General features: G+C 36.5%; 1 protein-coding gene across 1 annotated transcript; it reads right to left on the reverse strand.

The window, feature by feature from the left end:
- Positions 1-440: 440 nt before the first annotated feature.
- On the reverse strand, positions 441-10,768 carry LOC140142838 (uncharacterized). The gene is made up of 5 exons (XM_072164853.1): positions 10,673-10,768; positions 7,610-7,795; positions 3,240-3,326; positions 2,525-2,611; positions 441-1,207 (listed from the first exon to the last, which is right to left on the reverse strand). The coding sequence occupies exons 1-5, from the start codon at positions 10,764-10,766 to the stop codon at positions 1,083-1,085; spliced, it is 579 nt and encodes a 192-aa protein (XP_072020954.1). The 5' UTR covers positions 10,767-10,768; the 3' UTR covers positions 441-1,082.
- Positions 10,769-11,347: the final 579 nt, after the last annotated feature.

Here is an 11,347-nt window from a genome sequence, read left to right on the forward strand (position 1 = left end):
TTTAAAAGAAAATGAAGATGACGTGACAAATTCACAGGAGATAAGCATTTTAACTGAAAGATCTAACATCGTATGTTCACTTGAACGCGAGGGAGATTGAAGTCTAAAGAAAAACAATCTATACCAGACAAGTAGTAGCGAATTATAAAGATATATAAAAACGAATGTTATGATTTTGCTAGGACAGCTAGTCAGTTTTAAATGGATTTCGTGCAATATTTGAGAAAGCTGACGTAGGAAACAAAATTATTATGAGAATATAAAATCTTTGGTAGATCTTGTAAATCATGAATTAAAATTAAAACAATATTAAATATAAAAAAAAAGCATATAAACTCAATTTTCCAGGAAAAATTTGTGGTCAATTTTTTTTTTCAACCCCCCAGGATGGTCAAAACTTTTAAGCCCCTCCCCATTTGCATCAGGCCCCTACAAGTGTTTGTGAACGGCCTCTTATAAAAATGGATGTAAGGAAAAATATGCCAAAGCTCCGGGCCTAAGGTCTGATGGCATGTTGCATTCAGCTCTAGGTTTCATTGAAAATGACAATCAACTCATTGCTATATCCCGATCTCGACACGCTATTTCCAGATGAATAACCATGACCCCCACACCACGTCTCCGACATCAGATCATTACTATTTTCCTTATTTATATGAGGAATGAGCATGAGGTTACTACACTCGATCATTAAAGGGAAATGGTCCCATTTCAGCACATGGTACTTTAAACTAAATTGAATCATTGTGACACCACACCCCCATCTACCTTATTGCCTATCTTTCATCCTCTTTTATAAAAGCCACTGGTACCAAAATCTCCATCAGATGGAGAAAAAATAAGGGAATGATCTAGGGAAATAACGTGGCGATGAGATCGTTGACCGGGCCATCCTCCTTGAAATCCATGTCCAGATTTAAACTTCAGGTTCCTGTGTACAGTAATTTTCTATCCACTTTTGCTTTAGTTCATTCCGCAAACCGGTATGTCCACGATCTTCCAGAGCATCAAGTAGAGCTTTACGAGTTGCTATTTTGCCATTCTGCTGCTTCCACAGCCTTAGAACAGTCATCGCTTTCACGTTAACATCTCTCGTTCCAGCTTTCTTCAGCTTTCTCAACATCAACGCGACTGATTTTCAGAGGAATGTACAGAAGTTGGATTTCCCCTGGACGGAGTTTTTCAACAACATCCAGTAAATCTTGATCTGTGTAAAATTAAAATTAAATCAATGACGTATGTATACTTTTATATACTAACAATTTAGAAGTTACGAGGCCCACAAGTTTCCATAATTCCAGGGTTAAGACTAACCTAATAATATATCGAGACGTCGAGTCGTAAGTGGAGTCGAGTCACATCACTGAATTATGTAGCTCCTAGCTCCGACATTTGCTATATATGTTTGAGGATTCTGCACACGACCTTATCAATCAAATTGTCATAACAAGATCAGGTTTTGGTGTAGAGGACGGGTTACATAAGTATAGACTTTCTTTATGTGAGTATCTAACACTTATACATTTACACATTAGTTAAATTCGATGCAGTGATTGGTATTGTTGAATCAAAGTACTTTGGTTGAATCGTTACAGTAGCCGTAATGTTATAGACATGAACAGCATCAAGCCAGACACTTTGATTCATCAAAGTATGCTAGAATACTTTGTATTCATAGAGTGTACCAAGATATTTCACTCTAAATTGTATTCAATCAATGCAACGATTTTACTTGCTATTTTATTACTGATACTCTAATAAGCGTATGATGGATAATAAAACTCGTGCAAATAGGTCCAGATAACCGCACTTGACCATAGCGTTATTGCATTAAGGTCTCGATCCCTGAGGGCTCTCGACCTAAACGCTATAAATTTACGGTCGCTTGCGATTATCATGACTACGGTACTGCCCTTAATTATCATTAATAAAAGCTTATTAATTGTTCCATGCTCCTAGAAAGTTCCTCTCTTACCGATTGTATTATTTTCAGTGGCAATTCTAAGTAATTATACCTTGATGTCTATGTAGTTGATTAGGCCAATTACAATTGATCCTTAGTTTCCTGTTTCCCTCGCGCGTCCAAAATCAAGAATGGAAAAATATTTAATTATTTTATTTATATTTTGGATTTTCTCTTTAAAATAACTTTAAATGACTCCCATTTGCTACTTTCTGACTTTGATCATATCAACAATAATGATGAATAAACAAAGAACATAACTGTACCATTACTTATGTATAAAATCAAACATAGTTGTAAAATAATTAAATGCTTGTCCCTTGTCGAAACGGGTTGATGTAGGTTGCGACCACTTGTTTTAAAAATAAAGAAAATAAAAGATAATTAATAATTAATAATTAAAAGTCGCCTCATCCCTTGTTTTCAACCATGAAACAGGAAACTAAGAATTAATTGTGAAGGGCCTTAACATTGTACTCAATGAGATGAGTAACAACAAAGAACAAGTTCATGTTAGTTTGAAAGGTTAATAAACTAAATATATATAAGAATTTTTTATACCTTCAGTGATGGAGTCAAGAGCCTTGTTGATCGTAGTCAAAGAAAATGATGTAGATTCCGTTAGTCTGTCTTCTGATTGCTTCATTGCTAACAAATATATTAAACGAACAATGACGATATTATAATTTAACGAAAATGCATGAAAAGAAAAGCCAGAACTAGTACACAAAAATGAAATATAGGTTGCATTGAGTGGCGATAGCAATGTTAAACTAAAAACGATGTGGTAAAAAAAACCCACCAGTGCAGGTGTGATATGTCACATGGATGTTGACAAAAGTCGTAGTAAATGACTAGGACTCTTCTGATCTGTGCTCTGATCGCTTCGTTGCTAGTAAATATTAATCAAACAAAGACGTTAAACTATGCTGTATTGAAGAACGCCGTGGTCTTATAACCACGAACACAGAGGTGCCATTTTTATCACTTTTATGATCAGAAATACCAGACGTTGTGATATGAAAGGGACATTTATAGTCTGCCAAATAAAACAATTGATTGTGCAACAATTCTGATCTCTTACCGTAAAACTAGGAAGCCAATGGTCTAAGACCACGAACACACACGTGTCATTGTTTTTGCCACTTTTAAGGCCAAAAACATCAGTGTAGATATTTTGATATGTCTTGGATATTGGTGTGCGATTGGTATGGTATGAGATGAGTAACAATAAGAACAATAAGTTAAATATTGCTAAATACAAGAATGTTGGTACCTTCACTGGAGTCAATAGCTTCAATGTTGACAGAAGTCGCAGAAAACGACGTGGAATCCTCTGGTCTTTGCTCTGATTGCTTCGTTGCTGCCAAAAAAATAGTCAAACAATGACATTTTAATCATTTAACATATGAAAGAGAAAGCCAGAACTGGTACTCAAAAGTGCAATATAGGCTGTTTTGAGGAACGCTCCCAGCAAACACAAAACGTTTTCGACATCATTCGCAAAAGGCTATAAAAGGTTGTCAGAAAACATTTAAATGTCGGGTTATATAAAGGGTATATTTATGGTATAACACGTTGTTATAACATTAAATAACATTTGTTGGTAATTTACTGCACAGCAAACACAAATGTTTTACAGAAAACAGTTAAATGTCGGGTTAATGTTTGCCCAAAATATTTACAATAATGTTTTTAAAATGTTTTAACGACCTTTATATAACCCGACATTCAAATGTTATTAAAACGTTTTGTAAAAAAAAACATTTTAAGAACATTTCTGTGTTTGCTGGGTGCAAATATTTTAACATAATGTTATTTCAGTGTTGACAAAATATTCGGCCAAAAATGTTTGCAAAAATAGTTTACAATGACATTTCGAAAACATTTTAAAAATATTGTTGTAGTGTGTTTTCATACCAAACGTTTTAAAACGATTTCATGACCTTTATATAACCCGACATTTTAATGTTATTAAAACATTTTTACCTAAACCAAAACCCAAAATATAACTTATTTAAAACGTTTTAAAAACGTTTTTGTGTTTGCTGGGGCTGTGGTCTGAAAACCACGAACACAGAGGTGCAGTTTTTGTCAATTTTATGATCAGAAATACCAGACGTTGTAATATGTACATCCTGAAACAAATTTGTGAATATTGTCAGTCATCCAGGTAGATAAACATAATAAAATGAATATTTAATCTTTTTATCTGGACTATTTTTGATAGCGACAGTATCGCGTCTCATGATCCAAGACGCATCATCAGGCTGACTGGTACAGCAATCAGAAAGCTACCCCGGCGACTCTCCTGTGACGGCATACCATTAAGTGTGTCACAGGTTCATCTTCTGACCAGTCAGACTGATGATGCGTCTTGGAGGAAACGCGATACTGTCGAGCTATTGATCGATTTCATTTTGTAAACACCGATGGCAACCACTGTCATAGGGTTGCCACATTTGCCAATTATATCCTGAACTTTTGTATACCTCAGTGTATGCTATACTAGTATTTACCTAGCTGGGGGGTTTTCAACCCCCGAGCTAGGTACTGTTTTGCTATCCGATTCTTCTTTCTTTCTTTCTTCTTCTGGCAACAAACTTTAAAATGCTCTCCTCCTACATGTTCCACCCTAAAATTACGTAACTTGCATATATGTATCGCTATATCCAATGCCCATAGTGTCTAAACAGAATTGCTGTCAAAGTTCATTAAAGGGGCATTTCTGGTATTTAACCAAATATCTTCAAAATGCTTCTTCTGTCACATATTATATAGTACAATGATGTCATTTGCATATATGCATCGGCTATACCAAACGGCTATAACTTGTATACGGAATTGGGGTCAAAGGTCATTAAGGTGGTGAAATCTTACAATTGCATTATCTGGACATATGTAATGGGTATGGCGCTCAAACTCGGTGAAAAAAGATCTCATGACCGGGGGAACATTTTGCAGGGGTCAGGTCAAAGGTCATGCAGAGGTCAAATTTTAGAAGTGCATTTTCCCGACACCTGTAAGTGCTACGGGGCTCAAACTTGGTGACAACAAACTTGATAACCAGGGCAACATTTTTGGAACACTTTGCAGGGTCAGGTCAAAGGTTATCTGGGGTCAAATCTTATAATTTCATTTTCTGAATATCTGTGAGGCTCAAACTCAGTGACAATAAATCTCATGACCAGAGGAACATTTTGCAGGGGTCATGGCAAAGGTCATGCAGAGGTCAAATCTCAGAAACATATTTTCTGGACATCTATAAAGAGTACAGGGCTCAAACTCTGTGACAACAAAGTTGATGACAGGGAACATATTTGGAACATTTTGCAGGGGTCAGGTCAAAGGTCATCTGGGATCAAATCGTAAAATTGCATTTTCTGGACATCTGTAAGGAGTACGGGACTCAAACACAGTGACAACAGACCTCATGACCAGGGCACAGACCTCATGACCAGGGGAACATTTTTGGAACATTTTGTAGGGGTCAGATACCTCCACAACACCAACACGCCCAGCTAGGTTTGTGGTCTATGACCACCATTTGCCACTAGTTTAAAATTGTGATGTATGTCACTCATATCCAAGTTTGGGACGGTCTTTCTAGAAAGAGTGTGACTGTAATAAAGATTGAACTAAACTAAACTAAACTAAACTAAACTAAACTACAGACTTGACATTTAATATGGAACATTTTTTCGCAAAATTCAAAGACTGGGCTGGACGGAGTCTGCATAAACCGCACGGGCTAAATATTAATTTGTCGGGAGATGGTGTAAAATAGTTGTTTGAGAGAAAATGTGCTTTCCATAAGTTTACATTATAGTGCTCGAAAAATGTAGCGAATCAGCCTAAAATGGCGGATTTAGAGAGGCTGAAATTTAGCTTTGTGGGAACATAATTTCGGACCTTTTGCAACATTGTGCTGTTATTATCAAATTCATAGTTGTTTGGGGTGATATTTCTTAAACTACGTCAGCTATTGGCATTCATCACAGCTGAAATACACTTGTAATGTACCAATTTTTTGAACAAGGGAGGAGCTTAAAACAGGGCTCTAAAAAGTGGTACGTACTCAGAAGGTTTGAATGGCCCCTGGAGTCAAATGTTATCAACTTACGGTAAAAAAAATCAATTGGTTGTGCAATGATCTCACGCTGTTTCTTTGCGTACAGTGAGTTTATAACATTTGGCCCCAGGGGACCATTCAAACTTTCTGAGTGCGTACCACTTTTTAAGTGCCATATTTTTTAAAGGTCCCTACACTTTCAAAACTAGTAGATTACAAGTGTATTTACAAGTGACGAACACTTATTGGTATTTAGGTTCAGTAAATATCGCCTCAAACGTCAATGAATTTGATAATATCAGAGAAATATTGCTCAAATTCAGAATTTTACCCCCACAAAAATCAAACCCAGTCTCCCTAGATCCGCAATTTTTGGCCAATTCACTACATTATGAGCGCCACAATGTAAACTAATGGAATGCACATTTTCTGTTAAACAATTATTTTACACCATCTCCCGACACACCCAAATTAATATTAAGCCCGTGCGGTTTATGCAGATCCCTTCCAGACCAGTCTTTGATTTTTCAAAAAAATATTCCATATTCTTATTCAATGGGTGCGTCTTGTAAAGAATTCACGTAATTTGATTGGTTTTCTGGTGTATAATATCTCACAATAGTTGATAGTGATATTAGTCAGGGCGCGCGCCGCCACGCAACGGCGGCACGCTTGTTGCTCCTCAATGATCGCGCGATTATGCGTTCGCGTAATACACGTGTGAGAACTAAGAACGCGATGCGGCGGCTTAGATGTTCGTGATGGTTTCGTTCATTTAAAACAACGGGGATGTCCTCACAAAAGTAACTTTATTACATTAAAACTGAATAAGAATGAGAATAAAACATAGGATTTTGTCTTTTGCCTATCCAATATCGTGTCATAATGGATGGGCTGGCCAATATTTTTATCGTAGTGGATACTGGCTGCGCCGGCATCCACTACTCATGCTGGTCGATATTATGTCCCAGTTCCGATTAAACGGGAATTAAACGATTATTATTCCTTTGGTTGGCTAGCATGTGCAGCATGAGAAGCAGAAATTTGATGTCATGACACTATATGTGGCTGGAGAGGGAGGGTTCCCGTGACCAAAGCTCTCAACTCACCGCCAACCTAGGTCGGGGGCAATTGCAGAAAACATGGGTTTGATAATCCTAACACCATCGAGAATAAGGAATAAGTGTTTTCCTGTCTAGGTCCACTTCCAAGTTTTAAGCTGGAAGTTCACTTCTGAGTTCTAAGGAGTTTATAATTTTCTTAAAATAGAATAATAAATAAATAAATGAACGAATAATTCATCGGCGAAAAAGATATCATGAAAGTGGCATAGCGTCATAGGGGCATTGGGCCACGTGCCCCTCAATCAGAGTCAAATTTCAAATTCCATACAAAAATACCGGTGCCCCCTGGGCCAGACCCAGTGTTTTTCTGAATTACCCCCACTCCCAATCGGGTCAATCACGCTCCGCCACTCTGTCATTAGTACAAGTACATTTAACTCTTTAAGGTTGAATCATAGAAGGAGAGTGGTCAAAAAATAAAAGTATTTTATTGTTAATTCGTATATCTACCTGTATCTGCTGTTAATTTGTGAAGGTCTTCCTTGATCTTTGGTAAACTTGCCATCATTGCTGAGTCAGTCCGAACATCATGATATAGCAGAGGGTTAATCAGTATTCCCAACCAACCTCTAGGGGTGTGGTCGTCATACTTCAACGGGACAATGGGTTTCTTACAAAAAGAGGCATATTGCGCTTCTGTATATAGGAAAAAAAGTGTACATGGTGAGTGCAAAACGACGCAGAAGCTATACTAGTCATGCTAGTGGGTGAGCTCGGTAGGTTGGGATGTACCATGGGGGAGGGGGTGGGTGCGAAGCTGCATTGCTAACATAGATAGTTGACATCGTGGGCTTCACAAAAATGCATGATAGCAATGTTGACCCGGATTAGGTATTGGGGTCAAAGGTCACAGAACTTTGTGTAAAGGGTCAATTTTAAACTTGCTCAAATTGTTATTAAAACCATACTAATATAAGCCTACTGTCACAAGGAATCAGAAAATGTATAGTTTGACCTATCTAGGATGACCTATGTAGGATGTAGGTCAATTGACCTCAAAAGTTGCAGTAAACCCTCGTTCAAAGCCTGGAAGTCATTCATCTGTGGTCCACCTGTTTGTCAATGACTTTTCAAAATTTAAAAACCAAGTAGTTGAATGACCTGGTATGCATCTTAAGTGATAAAAATCATAAACCAATTGATGCTATCGCAAGTTATGTGCAGCAGTTGAACACAATATATTATACCATGTTTCATAAGTTGCAAAATGATTGTGTACTACAGGCATGTCCCAGCAAACACAAAACGTTTTCGACATCATTCGCAAAAGGTTATAAAAGGTTGTCAGAAAACGTTTAAATGTCGGGTTATATAAAGGATATATTATTAAGAGTATAAAACGTTTTCATAACCTTAAAAAACATTTTTTGATAATCTACTGCTCAGCAAACAAAAATGTTTTACAGAAAACGTTTAAATGTCGGGTTATATAAAAGGTATAAAAACGTTTTAATAACATTCCAAAAACATTCTTGAAAACTTGATACAAAACATTCTAAACAGAAAAATATTTTCAGAAACATGTTTGCCCAAAATATTTTCAATAACGTTTTAAAAACGTTTTCATGACCTTTATATAACCCGACATTTAAATGTTATTAAAAGGTTTTGAATAAAAGATTTTAAGAACATTTCTGTGTTTCCTGGGTTCAAATATTTTAACATAATGTTATTCAAGTATTGACACAATATTTGGCAAAAATGTTAGCAAAAATAGTTTATAATAACATTTTTTGAAAACATTTAAAGATATTGTTGTAGTGTGTTTTCATACAAAACGTTTTAAAAACGTTATCATGACCTTTATATGTGATGCGATCAAGCAAACTCAGTCGGAACTCGGCAATAATAAATTTTCAGTTTCCTATGGGATAGTAAAATGCATTTATAAAGCTAGATTTTGCAGAAAACCCCATTGAAATTGAACAACCAGTTCCAAAGATATGAGCGATTAAAGAGTTTCCAAAACAAGAGGAAACAAAAGGAAAAGTTTCCTTTGTTTGGCTATATCTCAAAATCAATATTTCCGAGTTCCGACTGATTTGGCTTGATCGCATCACATAAAACCCGACATTTTAATGTTATTAAAACGTTTTTACCTAAACCAAAAGCCAAAATATAACTTTTTAAAACGTTTTTGTGTTTGCTGGGGTGCACAGTGCCACCCTGTGTGCACTCTGTTCATCTTTCATCTTTGACATATTTCAGTGTCAATTTCCTCTTGCGTCCCTCCAAGTGAAAGGAATTCTTTGCTTGTACAAATTGGAGATTACTGATGCCAACATGGGAACATTTTTTGAGCTGTTTTTCTCTTAACTGCAAGAAAACATCTGAGGCAAACTGAGTGGTAGTATTTGCCATCTCTGCCAAAAGTATCTGTGATCTCCTCTGAGATACTGGAGAATTGGTCACTTACTCTCCAATTTTTGCCATTTCCTAGTTATCTTTAAGGAGTCTTCAGGCCCTATTCAATGGCCTCTTTGCAGATAATGCAAATAGCCGGTGTGGGGGTGTTAGTTGTCATGAATGATAGGCCTAAGGAAAACAAATATGGCATTAATTGCTAGGTCTATTATTTGCTGAATATAACATAAAACAGCGGCTTGGTTGAGCCCAATAGATGCAGGTTAGGGTGAACTACACGTTTGGAGGTAACAAAACCAATGAAAATCTAATATTTGACCATAAAAACATGGCTGGAGACTCCATATTGGTAGTATTATTATGTATAGTTTTCACGATAATGACGAAAGTGTGATTTTCTGTAATGGCTTCCTTAATTTGGGCGGTAAAGACACTACCCTGACTAGAAAAAAAGACGATTTACCATGACAACATAGGTGTAGATACCTGATTTGTGATTCTACTACATAGAGTTATCCAGATATTGACGAAAATAGGGTTTTTAGTAATGGCGTCCTTTATTGGGCGGTTTTGGGCGGGAAAACACTACCCTGACTACTGTCTAGAAAACTGTACATTTTTGAGATGATTATGAAACTATAGGTGTAGATACCTGATTTGTGATTCTACTACATTTATCCAGATATTGACGAAAATAGGGTTTTTAGTAATGGCGTCCTTAATTGGGTGGGTTTGGGCGGGAAACCCCCGGCCCTGACCCGGTAGCGATGCATTTTTGTGATGTGGGGTATGACACTTTCAACCTATGGGGTCAGTTGTTCTGGCGTTTTTCACTTGAACAAATCTTCTGGGCTCCGGGTCTGTTTTGATATTATGTTTTACAAGATTTAAAAAAATCTCTTTATAGCTTATATGAAAACGTATTACTTGGGACACGTGTCATTATCATACCTTTTTTGCAGTTGACACTTTCTTGATATTTCTTTGAAAAGGGCTAAATTTAAATAATGTAAGATAAGCTGCTCGCATAATTATAGAAAATCAACAAAAAATAATAGGCAATAAAAAATATGTTTTACAAGATTAAGAAAAATCTCTTTATAGCTTATATGAAAACGTATTACTTCCGGACACGTGTCATTATCATACCTTTTTTGCAGTTGACACTTTCTTGATATTTTTTTGAAAAGCACATCAGAATTGCAGATGCATGTTCAACTCCTTCCGCCATCCTGTCATCCATGTTACCCCCTATATTGAAACATATGTTAAATATGTTATATTGGTATAATCAATAGGAATATCATTAAATATATATCTTTATTTGGGCCAAATTCCTGGTCAGGTTTAGTGCAAATAAAGATTTTAGTCTAAAATAAATGATCCAAAGACCAAAAAAATTTTCTACCTAGGAATGTTCATATGGATCTCCATCTATCAGCAGCGAGAGTGATACTGTGATGTATATAATTAGATTGTGACCTTTTTGACCGTAGATTTGATCACATTATCGTAGACTCCTTGAAGTTTGTACCAGCATCCGTCTTTATTTAGAGGTGGCTGGTTAACTTTGATTTGCACTGCTTCCTTGACGCCTCGATCAAACCATCTCATGTCTCTGTCCAGGATTTTAACATGGTTTAAGCTCACAAATTGCCCAGAAGACTCAATGCGGATGTTGTATGAAACTTCAGTTTTCGACGAACTAGGCCTTCTGTGTTCCAAAAAGGACATTACTGGTCCTGTATATTGCATCCCTTGCCATAGCTAAACTACGTCCGGTCAGTGTAAGGAAGCTTAAGGAAGACAACAAGCTCCTTAAAA

This window comes from Amphiura filiformis, chromosome 20, assembly GCF_039555335.1.
Source record: "Amphiura filiformis chromosome 20, Afil_fr2py, whole genome shotgun sequence".
In the NCBI taxonomy this organism is placed as follows: domain Eukaryota; kingdom Metazoa; phylum Echinodermata; class Ophiuroidea; order Amphilepidida; family Amphiuridae; genus Amphiura; species Amphiura filiformis.

Excerpts from the sequence above, each read along its gene's own strand:
- LOC140142838 (XM_072164853.1), bottom strand. The coding sequence starts at position 10,766 with ATGGATGACAGGATGGCGGAAGGAGTTGAACATGCATCTGCAATTCTG. Across the intron at positions 3,327-7,609 it reads CAAATTAACAGCAGATACAG|CAACGAAGCAATCAGAGCAA; the intron begins GTAGATATACGA and ends TTTTTTTGGCAG. Across the intron at positions 1,208-2,524 it reads TCTTGACTCCATCACTGAAG|ATCAAGATTTACTGGATGTT; the intron begins GTATAAAAAATT and ends AATTTTACACAG.